This window comes from Varanus komodoensis, unplaced genomic scaffold (assembly GCF_004798865.1).
Source record: "Varanus komodoensis strain SLA01 unplaced genomic scaffold, ASM479886v1 scaffold8, whole genome shotgun sequence".
Lineage (NCBI taxonomy): Eukaryota > Metazoa > Chordata > Lepidosauria > Squamata > Varanidae > Varanus > Varanus komodoensis.
The window spans coordinates 23,038,275-23,063,092 of NW_025336481.1; the positions used below are offsets into that span (position 1 = coordinate 23,038,275).

A 24,818-nucleotide genomic window follows, 5' to 3' on the forward strand; every position below is an offset into this window, starting at 1 on the left:
CTTTGATGGCTGTATGTCTGAAACCACTATTCTTGTCTTATAGGACTGGGATTGTGACTTCCTAGCTGCTGGTACTTGACCAGATGAGTGGTAAAAGAGGCATAAAAGGCTGCACCTGCTATAGCTGACATCAAAAGATATGGAAAGGCTACTTTACCCTAAGAGATGTACCAGAGAGCAGCTAGAATCTGCTTGAGGCAATCCTTGAAAACCTCAAAAGCACATTCAGGGCTCAGCTACAATGCCATGTAGTTAACAGTAGAAACAAGACTGGGAAAATCATTTAAACTAAGTATTCCATAGGTATGCCTGTTTAGGGTAGCCAGAACCTATTGAATTATTTCAGAGCGTATCTTTAAGACTGGATATAGACTAAGTATGCTTCCTCAAAATGCAATAAATAAATAAATGATCTATTTTCTGGAATCAAATGCAACATTGTTTGCTCAGAAATTAAGAGTGCCCTTAGGAATTCATTCTATTAAGTTAGCCATTGAGGAAGGCTGGCTCATGCCAAGCAATGCTTTCTCAGATTCTGAACAGCAAATAAAATGATGTTGGATATCATTTCCCTTATTCCTACTTTATAAAATGCTCTCAACTACCAAATTATGATGTTAGCAAAGCAATACCAAGAAACCTCTTTTGTTTTACTAGCCTTTGCCTTCTTATATCTCCCAAGTAGACAATAAACTAAAGAACTGTTCTTAGTGATGACAAATGTAAAATGCAGATAAAAAGAATCAAATGCATATGATTAAACAGATAGGCAGCAAAACTTCTGAAAAAGAGTAGACATTATATGAATATCAAACCAGATGAATCAACAATGTAAAGCTTTTTCCAAGATGTGTGACACACTACTACTTTTGCCCTATTAAGCTAAGACACACAAGATTTCATGCAGAGACACAGTATTTAAACTTGGTACATCACCTCCCACAAAGAATGCTGACCAGACAAAGGCAATGGCATAAAGAAATGAGCATGTTCCGATTAAAGAAAAGCAGTATTCAAGTTGGAGAGGGAGCAAATATGCATACCATTTTTAAATATTTATAAAGATGTCAGGAAGAAGATAAGTTAAACAACATAAATCCAAAGCTTTAAAATGATTCTAAAAAGTTGAGAAAAACCTAACAGTAAGAGTACTTTGACAAAGGGAAAACTCTTTAGGGAGTCAATAGAAACCCTTCTATGGATGTTTCAATGCAATATGATCAACAGTCTGCTTATAAAACACATATGATCCATTTGGTTCATACCCACTTGGATTAATGGCTTGCCTACAAAACCTATGTCCTATATGTTGTAACAAAAGGATAATTACCTATCCTGGGGCCCATCAGTATCTCTAAACTATACCTTGGGTTGAAAACTGTAGGCTAGAGTAGATCCATGTTTTAAAAAAAAACACATCAGATAGGTAGGCAGAATAAAAGAAAATAATTGGGGTGGCTGGGTTGTACCAGCTTTCAATAAGAAGCTGCAAAACAGGTAATCATGACTGGATCAACAACCAGAACTCATCAAGAAATCTAGCAGTGGCTTCAAGAAAACAGAGAAGACCATAATTAGAACACCAGGCATCTCAAAATAGTGCATCTAGGAACACACAAAGTTGTAGTAGATAAGTTACAGCTCAACTCCAAGGCATCTAGACAGAATGAATGCAGAGTTAAGTTCAGGCTTTTGAGTATGTAGATATTCTGCATACAGAACAGATAAGGCACTGGCTGGCTGAGATGCACAAGTAAATACAATGGAAATGCTCCCTAAGGACTCAATTTGAATTCATGCTAAATATAAGCATTTCTCCTCTCCAAAAGCCTAATTATTTTTGGCATACTCAGTTAAAGATGTGCCAACACTGAGAAATCAAGATCCTTTCAGCTTGATGGAATTCCTGTCCAGTTCAGGAAAGGGCCAAGACTGGAAAGGATTGTAGACTCCTGTCTCTAAGATGCCTGCAGTTTGCACACTTAAAAAATATGTTAAGGAAGTATGCATAAATTACACAATTTGTATTAACTGTACTAGCATGATTCACACAAACTGAAAGTCAAAAGATTCCTTAATAATTCTAGCACTACACTAACTCGTAGAACCATGTGAATCCCTCAGTAACATTAAATGCTAAACCATTAGCTCCCCATGGGTTCAATCTTGTCCAGCAACAGCCCATCCAAATAAAAAAGAAATTTGAAAAATCATTCTAAAACAAGCTGAAAAAGAAAAAAGAATCTACAATGACAGCTGATTTTTATTATTACTCATAGTAAAACATTTGAGATAAAACAGGGCAAAATTTAAGAAACTGAAAACATTATGAATACTTCATTTATTGACCATTTATATCCATTACCATTTTTTCTTCTGAGTTTTCCTGATAGTGTTCTTTTAAAAAAATGAGATTTAAAAGCCTTCATTTGCTCTTCCATTGTTGCTGTCATCACTATTGTGCCTGAATTGTTTAATGAGAATATTTCAAGGTCCAGTTCATCATAACTGCAGAGCAAAACATATAAAAGAGGCAGTGAGTAGGAGACAATAAATATATGTAAAATACAATTGTTAAAACTGTATTAATCTGCAAACTAGAAAGTTATTTTGAGGAAAAGTAAGGTTAAAGAATAGAAAAAAATGAGTGAGAACATGAGTTTTAGGTCAAAAAATGTAGATTTATAGGCTGAGGTAAAGGCAAGGAAGTGCTAGGACAAGATTTCTGAGGAACCCAGAATGGTGGTCGAAAAGGAACTGAGAAAATGGTGGGAGTTCTGCCCTTATATACTGGGAAGGGAGGGGCATGGCTTCTGTCAAAATAAGCTTAGCTAGGAAAATCTTCCCAACAACAGATCCCACACAGGTACAAAGCCCGTAAGTGTGATGCAAAAACCACAAAGAAGAACCAAGAGTTGGGAAATTAACCTTCTGAACTAAGCATCATGTTTTCCACTAAAATATCCTAAATATTAACTTGTGAAAATAAATGCTGAGAAAACAAGCAGGACATTTCTGAAGGAAGTAGAATAGCCCACTAGAGCACTGGTAGATTGTGCCACAAGGGACTAATAATCAATTTATCCAATTTTACCTGTCCAGATTTTGTAAATAATTTATTTCAATATTACAAAGTTCTTCTACATGTTTCTTAAACAAATTGGCATGAGCAACTGCCAAGTAAATGTTCAACTGTGATCGCCATGGCATCTCTTCAACATATAACTGACGGAACCTTCTTCGTTTTATGTAGAGGTTAGCATGTAAATTTAGTCTTTCTATCAGCATTTGAAAAGCCATTTTCCGTGATTCTTCTTTCCTAAATAAAATAATATAAAATAGTATTTTAGAATACAGGAATAAAACTTCACTCTCCAAAATATGTTTAAATCATTCAAATAGAATAGCTGTAAGAAGAATAAAGTTCTGAGTATATAAATGGAATCACATCTGTTTCCTTGAGTCCCCACCTGGGAATCACACCCACTGGTTCTTGAGAAAATTATATTTGCTAGATTAATTTGCACTTGCCATGATGCAGAACAGCCAGTAGAAGTATAATAGGGACCAGTCATCTCCTATACACAAGAAAGGTAGGTAATCAGGAGTTAGACATGGCCAAAAACATTTAGAATGCTCAGATAGCATTAATGTCTTAATTGAAGGAAAAATAGCTGAATTAAATCCAAGCCAAGCTATTCCAGTTTTAGGAGAGTTCACCAATCACTAGCAAATCTCACAAAGAAAGTTATCACAAAATCAGTTTTTAATCTCTTAAAAGTAACACATCACAAATTCAGAAATAAAGACACAACTGAAATCCAAATAAATCTTACCTATATTACATAAAATGATTAAGTTACCTTTGTTTATCAGCACCCTTGTACTTGCCCTTGTATTTCATAGGTTGTTTAGAGTGCCCTCTTTTCTTAGAAATCTTTGATATTTTCCCAGGCATTGGTGACCCTGCTGTCTGAATAAAAATAGTTTTTCTAAATTACCATAATTTCAGTACACCACAAGAACGAAGCAACACCTATCTAAAATCCAGTCAAAGCAAATAGCAGAGCAGAACAAAACAAATTACTTTAAACTTTGTATTGTATGTACAAATGCATCATAAAGAGTATACCTGCACTTTACCTAGATTGTCAAAAAAAAAAAAAAAAGAATGAGTAGGTAATCCCTACAATGGTGCTTTCAAAACTACATTGGTGCTTTCAAACTTCATGAGTTCTTCACTTGGAATATGATCTGGGTCTAGATCAGGGATGGCAAACCTTTTAGACCAAGTGCCCAAACTGCAACCCAAAACCCAGTTATATATCGCAAAGTGCCAACACGACAATAAAATCTGAAAACTGAGGTTTTAGTTAGACAAAACAACTCACAGCCAGTCCAAGCATGCGCATATATATCCTTGGCAGTGCACTGACCGGTCATGTGAAAGCTCAGATGAGTTATGGCTAATGAGTCATGGCTTGTGACGTCATCACCTGGCACTGCTACTCCTTTCCAAACATGTGCATGGCCCCTATGTGTGCTGTTATCCAATGCTCGGCTTGGGCAATGCTGGGGTGACTTGGCTCGCGTGCTGACACAGAGAGCTCTGCATACCTGCTGTGGCATGCGTGTCATAGATTCACCACCACTGGTCTAGATGATTAAACTGTGTGTGCAGAGGTGCATGGATATATGCACTCTTAACAATCCGTATCTATAAACAAGCTTCCCTCAACTGTACATGGCTGAGACACCAGGCAGCAAGTCTTTCACTGTACTCTGTATTAAACCTGTTACAATGCAATCCAATGCTCTCAATGCTAGATGCACAAGCACCAATGAGCTCAGAAGTTTATGTGTATATCAAGGTTCAGTGGCAGCAACCTCTGGCACTTTGTACCCTGTATTTCATCTAGATGGCCATTTTCATATAGAAGTGCCTCAGAGAAGGAGAGGAGGAGGCTGGAGTGTTGTCTGGATATGGCATAAGCTGTTGGCCTCAGCACTCCCCCTTTCTGGGGGGTGATGGAATAGGCATTTACATTTGGAACTCCAGCTCTGAGGTCACAAAACTTTGCTGCTGGGGCTCTAGATAATTGTAGGAGCCCCCTGAATATGCCAGCAAGCTACAGGATTGCATATTCATTGTATCTTAAATTCTTATATGTATATTTTATACCACGGTTTGAAACATTTAGGCAGTTCACAATTTTAAAGGTACACAATTAAAACATACAAAAGTTAAAAATACAATTAAATTAACAACCTAATCCTGCCCAATATTGGAAGCTAAATAGGGTTGGGCCTGGTTGAAAACTGGATAGGTTAAATGTTGTGAACCATCCAGAAAGCTTCAGCTACATGTGGCATAGAAATATAGTAGTAATAATAAAATGAAATCACAACATAGTTTTAAAAAGTATGAAAAGTACAAACAATAAGATTAACCCAGGGAAAACTCACAGGTCATTTCCAAATGCCTACGGAAAGTTTTAGCCTGCTTCCAGAACCATGGCAGGGAAGCAGCCAGCCTTGTCTCCCTAGAAGTCTATTCCAGAGACTTGAGGCAGCCACCATGAAGGCCCGCTCCTGCATCAGGTGAGCCTGAGAAGGTGGTGGGACCAAGAGAAGGGCCTCCCCAGAAGATCTTAGAGTCCACGCAGGCTCATACAGAACAATATGGTCTTTCAGACCACCTGAACCCAAGCTGTATAGGACTTTATAGAGCCAATGAAACTATTTCAACAGAACAGTTGGACTCTCCCTTTAGCCAGGCCCAGTCAGCAGTCTGAACACAGCTCTCTGAAGCAGCCAATGTTTGTGAACACTCTTCAGAGGTTACCTACATAGAGCACATTACAGTAATCCAAATGGGATGTAACTAAGGCATATATTACCATGGCCAAATCAGACAGCTCAAGGAACATTCCCCCTCCATGGAAAAACTACTGCAAGGGACTGACTCCAAATAAAGGATTATTCTGACAAATAATGACTTATGAGTGCCTTTAGGACTCTTGAGAGATAATTCCCTGAATCCAGTGAGAGACTCTCACTAACTGCAATGCTGGAGGAGCCAAAACACCTGTTTATGACACCACCAATGGAAAGGGATAAGAGGGGCCCAGAGACAAAGCAGCACCCAGTAAGGTTGATGAGCTGGTGTTGATTATACCAGGAGGTCAGTCAGTTCTGGACAACATCTCAGTACAGTTACCAATGACCTATAACAGTGCCTGTCCAGTGAAAGGAGAATTCTACAACAGCCTAAGAACCTGTAGATATTTCTACATTTGTCAATGCTATAACATAATAGAAGATCCTCTTGGAAAGACCTTCAAGGAGAAGAATTTTAACAAAGAGGAGGCCAAGACATGAGAAGATCATGAACAATGCTGAGACTCTTCATATCATGATGAATCGCAGCTTCTGCAAAGTCAAAAGATTTTGAATAGGATAAACAGAGAGCTTCCCCCACCCCTGAAAAGGGGGATCAATCTTTTGCCTGTTTATTGACTTACCAACAGATTTGCTTCTCAACTGCTATAACACTGACTATAACCCAGCCTAAGTAGAGCATCATTCCATTAATCAGTATAAAGCATTTTGTCCAGTTGTAATTTGTGTATCAGAATTCATCTAATACAGGTAAACTCCATCAGAGTGTACCTCTTGGCATATCAAGCAGAAGTCCTTATGCAGAAAGTAAATACAATATATCCTATGTGAAGTAAGATACTATTAACATACCATTTTAATACATGCATGCACAAACACGCACACAATAGTAGATATTAGGCTTGTTGGTACACTGGACCATATTCAAGATGTTAAGCTATAATTATGCATTTTTAATCACAGCAGCCTCAAGTTAAGAAATAGTATAACATTTACTTTTTTAGAATCCAGTGTTGGAGTCCTCTTTCCATCTGGAGACGCATGAATTTTCCCTCTTCTTTTTGTGGTTTTCTTTATACCAAGGAGGAATCTATTTCTTCTGATAAATATGAACAGTGAAAATTATACATGTTTCAGAAAGTAACCTTTTTGTCATTCCATGAGGACAACCATTTACTATTAAATTTCAAAGCATCCTTATAATATAAGCCTATTTCCACAAAGCACAACGGCACCATTAAATGGCATCCAACTTCAATAAGAATTCTTAATTTCACAAATGTGTATTTCAAAGCATTAGAAGTCAATTGTGACAACACGCCAATACTAATCTGCTGTCTAGGTTGAAAAGTCAGACGAGGGGAGTCACAGGGTGAAATGTAAGACAAAGAAGCCCTATACCCCACACTTTTATTTATTCATGTTTAATCACAAAAAAACATACACTTCTCTTGCACATTCACAAAAAGCTTTGCACTTATTCAAAATGAAACCAGAGTGTCTCTCCTATGACACGTTTAAGGAAATAAATATTGTTTTCATTGATCACCACTGGGTGGCAGCAAAGAGCTGCCTTTACTACATAATTATGCTTTGCGTTTCCCCCACCACCTGCTATGAGGTGCAGGGACAGAGCTATGCTATATATGCAGTGTTACTATTAGTGGACTCAGAAGAAAAGTCACTAAGATCTTTTGCTTATCTGGAACCCTTGGACAAATGTTATGAAAAATGAGTAAAAGATAATAAGTAAAATGAGTAAATGCTCATTACAAAAAAACGAGTAAATGCTAATTGTAAATTATGGACAAAAGATACCTGAGCAACCACAGTAATGTATGAATATGCTTTAGAGCCTACTACTAACAGAGCAATTTCATTACAGACATAACTTCTCCAGCTGCATGATCTACAAGACACATGGAAGACTTTCTGTGAAATGTACAGAGAAGAAATAACTAGTTATTTATTCTTACATTTTCTACTTACTTTTTAAGATATTCCTGTATTTCATCAGCCCAGTCTACTATTCGTGAAAATTTCTCTTCATGTATTGCTTTGTACAGAAAATTAACAAAATATTCAAGGAAGCGGGGATTCTTTTTGAATTTTAGCACTATTCAAATATAAAATATATTACGCCATGTCACCTTTAGCATTCAATCAGCATTTTACTATTATTTTTATTTGAGAACTTCATAAAGCAAACTCAATTATGCTATGCCAGAAAAAAGTAAGACTACAATATAGGAAACTAGTAAGAATCTGAAGGGCACCCGATTCAGTTCAAATAAGGGTTTGTGGATCTCATTCAAAATATTCTGTATGCTGGAATGAAGCACATTTTGGCAAAGCACAAAGCTGCTTTATTTATTGTTTAAATCATGGGTCCTCAAACTACGGCCCACGGGCTGGATCCGGCCCACCATGCCCATTGATCCAACCCACCATAGCTCGCCATACATACATATGCACACGCATGCGTGGCGAGGCACCAGCTTGCTCGCAAGATCGTTTTGGGCTTGCTCAGAGAAAAGGATCTCCTTGTGAGCAAGCCAGCGCCTAGCCAGGAAATCCTTTTCTCCGAGCAAGGGGGAGATCGTTTTGGACTCACTTGGAGAAAAGGATCTCCTTGCGAGCAAGCCAGCACCTTGCTGGGAGATCCTTTTCCCCCAGTGAGTCCAAAACTATCTCCTTGTGAGCAAGCCGGTCCAGAGGCACCGGCTTGCTCGCAAGGAGATCGTTTTGGACTCGTTGGGGGAAAATGATCTCTGCATACGTATGTCCCTGCCTTTCTGTGCACATGCGCCCCCCCCCCAGCCCACACACCCCCTGCACTGCCTTGGTGGCAAAAAAGTTCAAAAAGTTTGAGGACCTCTGGTTTAAATAAACCATTTCACATACACATGAAATTGCTTATTTAAAACTGGCTGTCCCAATTTTATCAGAAATGCTAAGTTCTATACTGAATTATGCCAGTCCTACAAGATACGATCTTGCCATCAATTATAAACATTGAAATCCTATTGAGTTCAATCAAATACATGCATGAATGATTAGATACAACATTACAGTAAAAATACATGGTCCAATGAATGAGCACAGTTAAGCATAAGCAGAATTATTCTATTGTCAGCTATGTACTATGAAGGTCCATAATTCTTTGGCCTTCATACCTGATAATGGGATCTAGTTGCATGTGTCACAGTTCCCTGAATCACAGCCATAGTTCTCTTTGCTCCCTGGGGCTTTGTTTCAGGGTAACATAACTAAAATATTTATTTCCTTTCTTGTTTTTTAGAAAGCCATGTGAAACTGACGTGTTATAATTAGGTATAAATTTCATTACATTTGCAAGATCTCTGTGCAAATACTGCACGAAAAATAAAATCAATATGCTATGTATATTTTAAAAATGATTACCTTCCCTATAGGCAGTTTTTGTTTGCCAGTTTGTAACAACGGGGTACAAGAACAAAACATCTTCTTCTCCTGTAAGTTCCTGTCCTAGATACACCAGATAAAACAAAATCCATTTTAAAAGGCCAAAAATAACAAGTTACATATTGGGCTCAGTTCAGAAACAAGCACTTTTAAAGTGGCACTGATCTTAATGCCTGCACCCATCCAAACTCAGAGCATTATTGCCCTTCTATCTAAAGCAGGAGGGTCATGAAATGTTCCATGCATCTCCAACTAAGAAAAACAGCTAGATGACTACCTGAATCTTCCTTCCTGTTTCCTGTGGTTCCACATCTCCCATCAGTTCTCCCCCTTACCTTCTCTCCTTTCCAGTATTTATCTTTTATTTCCACATGCAATGTCACCTCCCAGCTTTTCCATCCAATCTCTACCACCACTGCCAGTTGCAGTAACGTTTGACAAGCAACAGCCTGTCACATTATTAGTGTGGGTTCTCATTATCTACAGTAGCCATTTTCAGCAGTGCTGGGGCTTAAAAGGGAGCAACAACTCCAAATATAGTGTTAGCCTGGTAAGATGCAGCAACCTACCACGTGGATGCATAATAGGCTATTCAAATGTATCTTTCTTGGAAGAAAGTGGCTGTGATTGCTACTGAAGATGTAATGTTGTGGTAAAGCAAAGCATTAATAAAAACAGGCCAAAAGATTTTACATTTAAAGATCATACATACAGTGAATTAATGCCAAAATAGGACTAAGATTAATCTTAAATTATCTTTTTTGTATTCAAAAAGGAAACAAACATTCTAGTGTCAATATTTAAACTGTTTAGAACATGGGCAGTGCAATCCAGTGAGTCTGCCCCATAATCCTTTAAACTCAAAAGATTACAGACATCCTATGTATGGTGGGAAGATCACAGAGATGAAGGATACTCCCATACTCCAAGTTCCGAGTCCTATCTCTAACCTCACAGCAAATTTCCAAGGCTAGAGCTGGGACTCTAAATTATACAGTGGCCATCTAGATTCTGTCTAGCAGCTACAGGATGGCATCTTTAATAAGTTTAATAGACATGATATAAGAATAAAAATATACATTAAAGTCTACCTGGCTTTGTCAATTTGAGCAGGTTTGTTTCTAGAGCTTCTAAGTTTTCATTTACTTTTTCAGCTGCAGCTATTTGTGCCTTCAACCTTTTGCAAGGAATCTATAAAAATCAGTTAAATTTATTACTATTACTATTATTGTTATATTACCATTTATACAGTACTTGACTAAGTTCAATCACCATATACAGATAATTAAGTTACAAATAACCAAATGTCTAATATTTCTGTTTTTAAAAATTAAATCATTCACTCACATCTCATTTCAAGGTACTAGTCTGTACTGCAAAATATAAATTTCAGCCCTGTCATATGATTACTTTAGTTACAATTAACTGAGATGATAATGAAATAATATTTAACAATCTTTAAAAAACCAAATCAACCTCTCTCTCTCTCTCTCTCTCTCTCTCTCTCTCTCTCTCTCTCTCTCTCTACTGCTCCATAGATAAAGTTCTCTGGGCAGTTTATAACAATATAAAAAAACTAAAAATTAAATACTATTCAAATACAATAAAAAACAATAATTTAAATTACAGTAAAAAGAACCAAGAAAGAAGAAGAATCATTCCCCTTGGATCTCTGGATAAACTAAAAGAATTTTAAGGACATCCACATAGAGGGTTAGATGGCAAAAGAAGAAGGGGACAGCAGAGAACAGAGAATGAGGTGGCTAGATGGAGTCACTGAAGTAGTTGGCGTGAGCTTAAGTGGACTCTGGGGGATGGTGGAGGACAGGAGGGCCTGGAAGAATGTTGTCCATGGGGTGGCGATGGGTCAGACACGATTTTGTGACTAACAACAACAACATAGAGGGTTGTCTTGACCAGGCACTGAAAACATGGCAAATTTGGCACCAGGCACAGTAGGGAGGTTGTATTATTAAAATTATAAATTACAGTAATTTTTAAATTGATTATACATCATTTGGTAGGTATAGAGGAAAAATGTAAATGCCGAAACCAAAGGGATATAAAACACAAATGTTATAAGTGTAAATCCTCTAGTACTTCTAATTACACTTGTACATGGATAGATCCTGTTATCATTATTATTATCATTAAAGCCAGAGGTGACAGAATCGAACAACTTGGTAAGTTATATTTCAGGGGCTCCCTTTGATGTTTCTTTTGTTCAAAAGTAGCCACTTTCGGTGCAGCAAAAATATATATTCTTGGAAGTTAAAATATTCTCCCACTGAAGTGATGCTTTTGCATTTGTGATAGCTTTTAGCTTGCATTTCATAACAAATTACTGTTTTCCCTGTTTTCTTGAACATGATAAAAGCCACAATAAGAAAAAATGAATACATTATTGCTATTTTAGAGAGACAAAAAAGCTTACAACATCTCTTGAGACTCTAAATTATAGCTTTCTAAAATCATTTAAATTTTGTTCAGACTTGCAGAGTCTGTGACCAAGTCAAACAGACTCTACCAGGTACAACAGACCAAGCTTCACTCACCATGAAAATGCCTTCTTCTTTTGAGCAAATGAAGTATCCACAATGGGTCAAGCCCCACTCTCACCTCCCCCAATGCAAGGCAAGAAAAATGTGGTCAGGCTTTTACCTAGTCCCTCCACCTGGTTCCTTCTCTCTCCAGATGTTTTATAAGCAACAGTAGGTAGAATAACTTAGAAACCTAAGCACTTATTTCTATTAGGAAGAAGGAAGAAAGGATACAAACAGTTTGAGGAGTCCCCCTGCTCCTGAGAGGACATGGACAAATAGTTTAAGAAATCCAACATACCATATGCCTCAACATCTGTAACTTTGGGTACAGTGTAGAAGTGTCATTTATTCGGAACAAAAAGGAAACTTCATGGTGATGTTCCATGCCCCTCTCTACACAGGGGGTGTCCACAATGCAATGCACACAAGCCAATCAGTGAAATGTGGGAGAAGTGAGGTTGAGTCTTAGAGGTAGCACCTGTTGCAACATTCTCTGTCTCCAGGTGGCCTCTGCAGAATCTCCAGTCTCAATTTGTAGTATTTCACAAAGTACTGAGCTGGACCAGGTGATAGTTTTACATATTTCTATCACTGGAGCATTTGCCCTGAATGCAGCAGGGTAGTAACAGCTCTAGGTTTTGGCAGTCACTGAATTTCTTATGACATGAAGATACATGTGCCTTTTATTCAATGCTAGATTGATCCAGATGATTTATTTCAGGAAATAAATGAGTACATATGTAAACTGTTTGCCTGATGGAATTTTTATGGTTCTACCCACATCCAACTTATGCCAAGCCAAGGGGAGAAAAGACTTGGAACTGAAGAATGGCAAGAAAATGGCTTAAGTCTGATGATGAATGATAGATTAGGCTGGAGCAATAGATAATTAAAAAAAAAACTCCACCGAGGTAATCTCTCACAGAGTTTTTAGTTCCTTTTAGCAGATGTAATTGCTACTAGAAACATAGCCTTTTGGGAAAGATTAAGACAGAGAGACACGAAAGTTTTGTGAGGTGGTTTGGTAAGAACTGAGAGTACTAACTGCAAACTCCAAGTTGGCAACTAATTTATGAAAAGGAGGCACAGTGGAAGTAGCTGGTCTGAGAAAATGTTTAACATGGATATGAATTTCAAAGTGTTCAACACTAGTGAGAAAAATGGAACTTAGAGATGCCTGGACAGGGGTGTCAGCACAAAGCCCGACTGGTGAAGGCAAGGAACAAAGTGAAAAGAGGAGAAGCCAGATGGAAGAACTTGACAAAAGCCAGGTCACATATTTCATATACTGCCATGGGCAAGGTGTATGTGTGTGGCAAGGGAGCATGGGAGGAAAGTTAAGCTATCATGGATGCCTTCTTACTAGAATAGTGATGGTTAAATCCTTGGCAAGCTACAGTACATGGCTACCGAGTTTTATTCAGCTTGGTAAATTTCAAACTTTTCAAGCCTGTGTTAGTTAACATTTTCTGAACAATGGCATGTACTGATACTACTTTAGTGTACAGAAGCCTATCAAAAGAAGAAAGGAAAAGCTAGAGGAGTTACCTCATCTTCTAGGACTTCATCCATTGCTTCTTCAGGTACAGCCATTTGAGATGGTGCCTGTGAGGAATCCAGCAATCTTTTCCCATAGTTAATAATAACTATTGCCAATTCATATTCTTTCCATGAATGCAAAACCTATTGAATATATATTTTGTATTTTCAGACAATATTCACAAGTTCTTCTATAAAAATAACAGAAACCTGCGCCATCATATAAGCCCAACCTTAAACCTAAAGAAGTTTCTGTGTATTTATAAAGCACTTCCATATGCACACAAGAGCGGGGTGTGAATACGTTTTTTTCTCCTGAGTGTCCCATCCATTTTTGCTGCTTTTCAGAGCTACTGCTTGGTATACACCTGAATTGCGGGCGATGAAGCAGGTGGGAAGACGGCTAGAGCATAGGTGGAGGAAATCACGGGATGAATCTGACCGAACACACTTGAAAGCCCACTATCAGGCCTATACTGTGGCGGTGAAGGCGGCGAAAAAAGTTTTTTTCCACTTCCATTGCCTCCTCACAATGCCGCCCGGCGGAGCTTTTTCGAGTGGTGCAAGGCCTGGTTCGCCCGGGTCCTAAGGAAGATACAGTTCCACCCTCAAAGGCCCGCTGTGACGACTTTGCCAGGCATTTCAGGGAGAAAATCGCTCAGATTCGTCACGAGCTGGACTCCACTAATGAATCAGAGGTTTCTGGGGAGACGCCAATGCTGCCGTCTGGTCCAGAATTATTGGATGAATTCCAGTTATTGCGGCCCGATGATGTGGACAAGGTGCTTGGACGAGTACGTCCCACCACTTGCCTATTGGACCCTTGCCCGTCTTGATTAATAAATAATTCCAAGCACGGGATTGGGACCTGGATCTTGGAAGTGGTTAACGCTTCTCTGAGGGAGGGTCGGGTGCCTGCCCCTTTAAAGGAGGCGGTAGTCCGACCGGTCCTGAAGAAAGCGTCACTGGATCCAGAGATGGCCACTAACTATAGACCAGTGGCCAACATCCCGTTTCTGGGCAAGGTATTGGAGCGGGTGGTGGCGGGACAACTCCAAGCACTCTTGGATGAAACTGATTATCTGGACCCATTTCAGTCCGGCTTCAGACCCGGGTACGGTACTGAATCTGCCTTGGTCGCCCTGTACGATGACCTGTGCAGGGAGAAGGACAGGGGGAGTGCGTCTCTGTTGGTTCTTCTGGACCTCTCAGCGGCTTTTGATACCATCGACCATGGTATCCTTCTGGATAGGCTAGCGGGATTGGGGGTCGGAGGCACTGCTTTGCAGTGGTTCCGCTCCTATCTCAACGGCCGATTCCAGAAGGTAGTGCTGGGGGACTATGGCTCTGCACCATGGCAGCTATGCCATGGAGTACCACAGGGGTCCATTTTGTCCCCTTTGCTGTTTAACATCTATATGAAACCGCTGGGAGAGGTCATCAGGAGGTGTGGGCTACGGAATCATCAGTACGCTGATGATACCCAGCTCTACCTCTCATTTTCCACTAATCCAGGTGAGGCAGTGGCTGTGCTCAACCGGTGCTTGGCCGAGGTAATGGGCTGGATGAGAGCCAATAAACTGAAGCTCAATCCAGACAAGACGGAGGTCCTGTTGATTGGCGGATCGGGCTTCGGAGAGGGTGGATTTGACCTGGCCCTGAATGGGGTTGCACTCCCTCTTAGGGACAAGGTCCGCAGCTTAGGAGTACTCCTCGACCTGGAGCTTTCATTGGAAGCTCAGGTGACAGCGGTGGCGAGGAGCGCTTTCCTTCAGCTTCGGCTGATTAATCAGCTGCGCCCCTACCTGGAGTACGACTGCCTGGCGACGGTGACACACGCGCTGGTGACTTCCCGCCTTGACTTCTGTAACGCGCTTTACGTGGGGCTTCCCTTGAAGACGGTCCAGATACTTCAATTGGTTCAAAATAGAGCTGCCAGGTTGCTGACGGGGACGGGGCGTTATGCTCACATGACTCCAGTCCTCCGACAGCTTCACTGGCTTCCCATTGAAGTCCGGGCCCAATTCAAGGTGTTGGTTATGACCTATAAAGCCCTAAACGGCTTGGGACCTGGTTACCTGAAGGAGCGCTTACATCCATATATGCCCGACCGCCCCTTGAGATCTGCGGGAGAGGCCCTTCTCCGGGAACCCTCCGTGAAAGAAATTAGGAGGGTATGTACTCGGAGGAGGGCTTTCTCTGCGGTGGTGCCCAATCTATGGAATGTGCTCCCCAGAGGGTCCGCCTGGCGCCGTTGTTATTTGTTTTTCAGCGCCAGGTGAAGACCTTTTTACTTAAAAGTCATTTTAATTGTTAACAATATTTACTTATTTATCTGGCCAGGGCGACTTCTTTTCTTTTCTTTTATAACTTTTTTCATATCATTTATATTTTTTATTTATTTTATATTATTAATCTTAATTTTATATTGTTATTTTTATATTGTATTGTATTTTATTGTGTTGTAAGCCGCCCCGAGGCTTCGGCAAGGGGCGGCATAGAAATGTTCTAATAATAACAACAACAACAACAACAACAACAAGCATTGAGAGAGGAATTACAGCAGTCCAAATAAATAATATTTGTGGAATTTGCACAAATAAATTTAACACTTGCCAAGATCTGAGCCCATGAAACATAATTTTCTTTCTGTGTGTGTGTGTGTGTGTGTGTGTAGGTCAGAGATAAGTATGCCTAAGTAAGTTCTAGATTTCAGGAATTTATGGCACAATAAACCAAGGCAGCCATGGGCACTTGATTTCCAGACATTGAAAAGAATCACAGAATTACTTGCAGCAAGATTTTGTTGACAATTTGTAGCAAAGATTTCTGCTTTTGTCACAAGTGCCACGTTCATATTGGTATGGTGTTTTCCACTCCAGTGAATTCCAGTTGCAGAAGCATTTTAGGACATTGAATGGCTTATGAGGCATTACACTATGAGGCTAATATACAGCTTGTGGTGAGACAATAAAATCCCAGCATCATTTTATGCATCACTTCTTGAATGCCTTTCCAGATTACATGTTAACTAAGTATACCTCAGATCTCTAGCTGGATAGGGCAAATGACCATAATTTTATCACTAAAGTTATCATGATGGATAATTTCTTTCTACCACCTATTCATCTATTGTGATGATTCCAGGGATCATGAAGTACTAAAATCTCTGTCCGGTTCTTACTTAACAACCTCAGTGTACCATCTATGGCCATCAGAAACATGAGATTTCAGGGCACCTCCTTCCAGAAATAATTTACCCTACTATGTAGCAATGTATGAATTTTTATTGGGGCGTGATCAGTCAGATCTTTGCCACCAAGTAAAAAAAAATGCAGCAATCAAAGCTGATAGAACAGTTTCTTAAATGCCCAGTATATTTTTCCTAATTTGTACTGCAATAAAGAAAAACTTTTGCAACTTTCTATGATATTGGATAAATCATCCCTTAAGCAGAAAAGGGCCACATCTTTGGGAAAGAGTCCTGGGAGAGTTCTTCCTAAAAGGAGAATCAGTTTCTTTCTGCAGTCCCAACACAAGTTACAGTACAGAAACGCTATTATTACTCATTTCTGCACAAACACAATCACTTGTTAAATCATCCACTTAATGCAGAGGGGAAGCAAGCAAGCATAAATGCTTTCCTATATTTAGGAAAATTTAGTCTCATATGAAGCTCTAACAATTCCCTATTTTAGATCATTTATCAGTTGCATTTCTCAAATACTGCAGATCTATAAAGAGATCTATTAATCTCTTTATAAGAGAGCTGTGCCTTCCCTTAAACAATAATTGCCCAGATCCTAAGGGGAAAAAATCTCAAGTTCTTTCTTCTCTATTCCCCTCATCCACTGACTGACAAATGAATCTAAGAGCAATAAGCACAGCTATCAGGAACTGCAGGAGTGAGGGGCAGTTAAAGTGACAATTTAAAAGCATTTATCCAAGCCTGGCATGTAACTGATTAGATACCCACTTCAAAATAGATATTTGCTTTTCTCACAGAATATTCCCAAGGAAACTAGACTGAACTCCTTCCACCTGAGAATCTTCCACCAGAGATACATATTGGAATGCCAGATATAAATCAAGCCAAAGACTTGGCTTAATAAACTTCAACTGCAAAAGGTATAATGCAATTTACTTGCAAAAAGAAAAACTTTGAGATAGTCTGTTGGCTAAAATTAGCTGAACCGTCCAGGCCAGGAGTGTCTATATACCAAGACATCTAGGGCAGTCCTTCTCCATGAACCACCTTCAAAAGAATATCAAAAATCATACTAAAGCTAAAACAGATCACTAACAGGCCATGTGTTACAACCATCCAAGTTATGAATAATCAATACTTAAGCTATACAACTGAGTACTTAAAAAAAAATACTGCAGAATATCATCACCATCTGAGAGCCAGTGTGGTGTAGTGGTTAAGAGTGTGGGACTGGAACTCAGACGATCCGGGTCCTAGTCCCCGCTCAGCCATGGAGCCAACTGGGTGACTTTGGGCCAGTCACAGACTCTCAGCCCAACCTACCTCGCAGGGTTGTTGTTGTGGGGATAAGATGGAGGAGGAGAATGATGTAAGCTGCCTTGAGCCCTTTGTCAGAAAAAGGCAGGATATAAATCGAGAAATTAAATAAATAAATAAATAAATGAAATCTGTGGAATGCGCTCCCCAGAGAGGTCTGCCTGGCGCCGTCATTATTTGTTTTTCGATGCCAGGCTAAGACCTTTTTATTCAAACAATATTTTAGCAACGTTTAATATTTATAGGTTTTAATTGGGCAGCCGGGGTGTTTCCGGGTTTTAACTGTATTTGTATGATATTTATTTGTGTGAACTGTTCCGAGGCTATATAGCAAGAGGACGACATACAAAAACTTTAAATAAATAAATACAGAGAGACAAAGCAAAAGTGGGGAGAGGGATGCCTCCAACACATGCCTTCCTGCCCTGCCCTGAATTTGAAGTCTACATAAAGCACAGATTTGCATTACTCAACTTAACTGACTAGGAACCAGAAGTGAAACTGGAAACATTATCAGAAAAGAGTGCAAAAAGACCATTCCTGTAGCCAAAAAAAGAGTATGCCTAAATGGACGATAAAAGAAACATCACAATCACTAACAAAAGGCTAAGGACTAGACAATAAAAGGAAAAGGTGACAGAAACAGGGTCCAAATTCTGAATGCAACTTTTCTGCTACTATCATATAGAGACGTAAAGAATTATTACAACAACTTTTGGAAAGAAACAGAACAACAGAAAAGGAAAAACAAGACACCTCTTCCAGAAGATCGAAGAAATCAAAGCATAATTCAAATCTAGCTTAGAAATGCTCGAAGAGAAACAGGGGGAGACTTTAACTGGCCAGGACAAAATAAAGAGAAGGTGGAAAGAATATGCAGCAGAACACCCATATCCACTGTCTCACTGTAGTTTCACTTAAGCAAGGTTGACTGTCAGCCATCCACATTTATGGCGGCTAGGAATGCAGGACCCCCACAAAAGTGGAAAAACTGCAAATATCTCTAGAGAACTACACCATCTGTTTGGGGATGCCACGCTCTTTGTCTTGGTATTAGCCAGCCTCACTTGTGTTTTGTCTCTCAAGGACTCTAGAGATACTTGCAGTTTTTTTCCTATAGATATTTGTGTTTTTCCCCCTTTTGTGGAATTTAATCACCATTTTGCCAGAACATTCATTTTTCTTCTTATTTTCAACACAACTTTAAGTATATTCTATTATATGAAAATACGTTTTCTCCACATCTCAAATTTAACATGCTCTAAGTTTTATCTCATTTTTGCTCAGTGTTTGTTGTACATACTAAATATTGTTTATTTTAAGTATTTTAAAATACATAAATGAGCTCCTAATACAAATTCCTAGAAATAATAAATACCTTTGCTGTGAAAAAACAGGAACAGGCTATCATGTGCTGAATACTCTCATAGCAGACTACTGGTCTTCTTTGCCATGTAATATTTGGGATTTCTTGAAGAACTGTGAGACATTTAATAATGATCTGAAAATATAAGTATAGCCATTTAGCATCACAGCTACAGAATAATGCATGAATGGTGTGCAAAAATATATCTATATGTAAATATTTACATCTGAATGTAAAATTTAAAAGTACTGCAGTTTGGAATAAGCAATAAATTTTTAGCATGATCTGTACTAATTCATTATTGCCTGTTGTATGTTTCTAAGCCCAAAAGATACACAACTGCATAATTAGTTGCTAATTTCTTCAAGTGCCTCAGGGAACACTTCGGCACATGTTTAAACCAAAATAAATAAATAAAGCCCTGCAACTCCCAGCATAACTACTGGCTCTATAGATGTCAACTGGCCATATTCCTCTTTTGCTTGATTATCTGTTCTATATAATTTGAAATCTTCAATCATGTCCAACAGAAGGAATTACTAGTAGTAGTAGTAATAGTCCAATCACTATTTTAATATGTTGCCTTTTTCTTCTTCCACTTAAGCCAAGACAGCTTATATGGTACTCCACCTTTCCATTTTTATTCTTACAACAACCCTATGAGATGGGTTATCATGAGAGTTAGTGACTGGTCCAAAGATGTTAGGTTACATGGCCAATAGACTACAACATAGATCCCAGTTCAGTTCTAAGTGAGTTTTAATTGATTTTTAACCATCTTAGTTTCTAATAATACTTTGAAGTAACACACTGCCAAGACTTTTGAAGCACTTCAGTTTCTACTACCTGTATTTTTGCCATTGCATTCCACACAACATTATATAGCCTAATATTTTAAGAAGTACTCTTACCTGAATAATTGGCTGTGAAGGAATCTTGTGATAGATCAGAGGAGCTATAAGGCCATAACAATGGACAACAGACTGTAGGGCATAATGTACATCATTTAACCAGTTACTGAGTTCAACTGCCACTAGCATTCGACCACATTCAGCTACTCTAGCAACCTGAAAAGGAAGATCTATTTTAGTCTACATATTTATATGATGTCACAGGAATAAGAAAAAGGAATTTATTTCCACTAATAGAAATAGTGTATGACACAGAATCTTTTAGCTCTTTCTGATTAGTCTTGTTATCAATGTAACAACTTTCATTTCAGGATCAAAATACTCTCTTTTGTCTATAAGAAATTGGATCAGGCTTAGGAAATTATTTGATAAGGTGCCATGACAGGGAAATAGAGTTAGAAATCAAGATATAACACCTAGCACACATGGCTTGATACATGTGTTCAGAAAGGCACATAATGTATCAATTTGTATCAAGCCTGAACACACAAGTACTTTGCTTTTGTAGGTGCATAAAAACATAAGAGTGGTGCTGGATTACTTAAAAAGACTATTTAGTCCAGCATTCTGCTTGCATAGTGAGCAACCGAAATCCTATGAGTCTAACTCATACAGTCTGATACTGAAGATAATATACAGTCCATGTTATTTATCCTCAAATAAATGATAGCTTTATCCTCAAATCCTTTGTAATAAAAAAGTTAAGAGCAAAAAAGCTAAGATTAATCCAAAATATACTCCTGCACCACACATACTTGTCTGTTATATTTAAGTTCATTGAGACAAATGGAATCACAGAAGAAAGCTCCTTCATTCACACTGATGTCACTGATAATAAAAATGCTCCTGATGAACAGGTATAAGAGGTTTGGAGATGCCCGAGAGACAGCTTCAGGAATTAATCTACAAAATATGTACAAAATATAAGTTTTATTACCAGACACTAATGAAGAGTAATAACACAGAAAGTTGTGGTGTTACCTCAGACTAAAAGATGCTGCTAGTTTTGTGGTGGCAGGTAAACCCTTTTGGATGGGACTCAAATGTTCCATGTCTTGTTCCCTCTCATGATATCACAGCATTTCTGTGCTATGCAACATCACCGCTATACAATCTATGATGAAGATGGCTGCTGCTAGTACAGTGGCACTGACACTGCAGCTAAGTCAGCACAATCAAAATAAGCCACTGTGTAACTGTGGCCTGTAGCAGCAGGAGCTATCTGCATAATCACAACATGGCCACAGTTTATGTTCTCTGAACCTGAGTGGCATGCCTTACTGGAAGATTAAACCACCATAAAATAGTACAAATACAAGAGCCCAGATTCAAATGACAAGATAAGCCACGGTTCATTGGCTATTATGTGAATAGTGGCCAGCATGCACCAGCTCATACAGCAGCAAACAATAAACCACCATGGTGGCTTGTTCTGCTAAGAACTGGGTCACTGATGCTAAACATGGGACCCACTGCTATGCTTCAGTTTGTGAAATTATGTTGGCATACTGTCCTTGTATCTGAGCCTACATAGGATTTGCCTGTACAAAAGCATTACAAAAGATATTCAAAATATAATTAACTAAGAAAGTACAAATAATAATGAGCTAATATTATGGTCTGGAATGTTTTGATAAATAATTTTCTTGATTATTTTTAGATACAATTTTAACAGTCTATTCAGAAAAAAATAACCATACATACATTCATTAATAATTTAAAGCACAGCTCTACTAATTACCTGTTCTGAGGCACAGTCAAAGCACTGCTTACAGAAGCAACTGATACATCAGCAGCAGGAGTGAAAGGTAATGTAACAAAATTATCCCAGAGTGGCTGAAATGCCTTCTTGGATAATGCATAATTTTCAATCTGGAAAGCAGACTAAAAGAAAATAACAATTTTTGAAATATCTCTTCAATGCATATTTCAAGATGCACTTAACAGAACTAAAGCTGTTAGATTTATTAGTAAAAATAATTATTACTTTTCTAAACAAACCAAAGTAGATAGACCACACAAAGCAACATCCTTCAAAATGGAGGGTGGATCTCCCTAGCGGCATGAACAACAGAAGAGAAGAAACAATATTACATGTTTCTTTCTTCTCAAACCTAGTACATGAGAGTGCTGAAACAGCTGAAAGGCAGGAATGCATTGGTGGTTGGATAAATGAGGGAATCCCAGATGACCATGAGCCAAAATACATCACCTTGGAAGTGGATGTAAAATCACAAGGCTAGAAGCTCCAGAGCATGTGGCTTTCTCCCATCATCTCTGACATCATCCTCCACCTGTTACCTACTCCTTTTCCCACAAAGAAACATTTTTGTCATTGGCAAGGAGGAGCTGATGGAGAAGAGTTAGTTGCTTTCAGAGATCATCATCCAAGGATTTCTGTGTAGTCAACTTTACTGTTCAAATAATGCAATGCATTTTCTGGACAAAGAGAAGATTGCTTACCTTCCCGAATAGGAGTTAAATATTTCTTGTCCATCTAACTCAGGGGTCCTCAAACTTTTCCACCAGGGGGCCAGTTGAAATCTGCAGGTGCTGGGCGCGGGCCGGAAATATGATGCCAGCGGTGTGCGCGAGCCAGCGCGGGGGCAGGGCAGCGCGGTGGGCGCGTGCGCTGAGGCAGGGGCAGTGTGTGCAGTGAGGCGAGGTGAGGTGAGGTGCAGGTGCACGCGTCGGTTGAGGGGAGGCAATGTGGGGGCGGACACATGCCGCAAGGTGGGCGCACGAGGCAGTGGCTTGCTCACTTGGGAGATCGTTTACTCCGAGCGAGCAAACCGCTGCCTCCCTGCACGTGGGGCATGGTGGGAGGCAGCAGGCGTGGACACAGTGGGCCCAAATGGGCATGGCAGGCGGATCCGACCCCCAGGCCATAGTCTGAGGACCCATGATCTAACTCATCCTGACTATTCCCAGGTACACACACTCTTGGTACTAAATATACAAAGTGTGATCTCAATAATTTGCTGGCTGCAGCTCGCATGAACAAAGGGAACACATAAATGTTGTCTCCCATTACTGTTGTGATTTTGTATATATAAGAAATTTAGGTCTGCTGTATCCACTGTTATTTTCATTTTGTGAGTACAGAATCTTGCAGATTACTGGAAAAGAGAAAAGTATGGCTGCATGATCCGCAATATTCCTCAAAGGCCCCAGTAAAGAAATTCTGTTTTGTATTGCTATCTAATGCAAATAATATTTCTAATTCCATAATGCCAACGATAGAGCTGAAGGACTAGCAATAGTTCAACACAAAAGGAAAATTATTTTTTAAAATGCCAAATAGGTCATTAATAAAATACTGTGCCTGAATTAGGTATGCTCGGACAGTAGCTGCTGAAAGAGGAGGATATGCAAGAATTGGCTTAGTTGTTTCTCCAATGCTATCACCAATAAGCTTTCCATCTGAATCATATGCAGCAAGTGCAAATATATATCTCTGGTTGGGCTCCAAGCCTTTTACTTCTAAAATACATGTTTCTTCAGCAGGTACCTGATAATAAAGAATATCTTTGTTAAGACCAAAGTAAAAAGAAATAAATAACATCATGCTAAAAATAACTGTTTAGCACTATGGTTAAAAGACAATCATAAATCCCGTACAAGAAAATATGTAGATTACACCTTATATTCAAATACCTTTGCAATTACCAGGCATCAATAAACTGACTAAGACCTGGATAATTCCTGATTGAATGCTCCACTTGATCAACTTCTCCACAGGAAAACTGCCAATTATCCAAGTTACATCCTCAAGTCTTCTAATCCCATCATAGTAGTAAGCAAACATCCTTCTAACAGACATTCCTCTTCACCTTTTTAAAATGGTGTTCTCGATAGTTATTCACATCATTAGGTCAAATATTAATTAGAGAAAAAGCCAGAGTGGAATTTTTTTATAAATTAGTATGGAAATTTATTTTTATTTATTTATTAAAACATTTCTATGCCGCCCCATTCGCCGAAGCCTCGGGGCGGCTCACAACATAAAGTTAAAATAAAAAAAATAACAATATAAAATAAGTAACAATATAAAATAAGTCGCCCTGGCCAGATAAAATAAGCAAATACTATTAACAATTAAAATGACGCTTAAATAAAAAGGTCTTCACCTGGCGCCGAAAAACAAATAAGAATGGCGCCAGGTGGACCTCTCTGGGGAGCGCATTCCATAGATTGGGCGCCACCGCAGAGAAAGCCCTCCTCCGAGTAACTACCCTCCTAATTTCTTTGGAGGGTGCATGGCATTGGTTAAATTATTTTATATGGATAATAAATATTCTAATTTATGTTGGAGATGTGAATGAAATATGGGTATCTATTTCCATATGTGGCGGGAATGTGAAAACATTAAGAAATTTTGGATAATGATTTTCAAGAAGATCAGTAAGATACTGAACTTAAAAACTGAAGCAGTTCCTGAAATAGCATTGTTGCTAAGCTTTTGTGAAAAGAAATGGAAATTGAATATTAAAGAATTAATAATAAATTCAGTATCAGCAAAATTGATAATAGCAAAGAATTGGAAGGAGACATGGAATCTCCAATTAATTTAATGGTATAAAGGCATT

General features: G+C 38.8%; 1 protein-coding gene across 1 annotated transcript in view; it reads right to left on the reverse strand.

The window, feature by feature from the left end:
- The window catches only part of CFAP54 (cilia and flagella associated protein 54), a 105,892-nt gene that overhangs the window by 50,371 nt on the left and 30,703 nt on the right, over positions 1 to 24,818 (reverse strand). Inside the window, 13 exon segments of the mRNA XM_044455813.1 lie at positions 2,366 to 2,508; positions 3,095 to 3,319; positions 3,864 to 3,973; positions 6,898 to 7,000; positions 7,891 to 8,017; positions 9,325 to 9,408; positions 10,437 to 10,536; positions 13,437 to 13,571; positions 19,331 to 19,453; positions 20,230 to 20,385; positions 20,985 to 21,132; positions 21,971 to 22,113; positions 23,555 to 23,740. Coding sequence (XP_044311748.1) covers positions 2,366 to 2,508; positions 3,095 to 3,319; positions 3,864 to 3,973; positions 6,898 to 7,000; positions 7,891 to 8,017; positions 9,325 to 9,408; positions 10,437 to 10,536; positions 13,437 to 13,571; positions 19,331 to 19,453; positions 20,230 to 20,385; positions 20,985 to 21,132; positions 21,971 to 22,113; positions 23,555 to 23,740 — 1,783 coding nt within the window.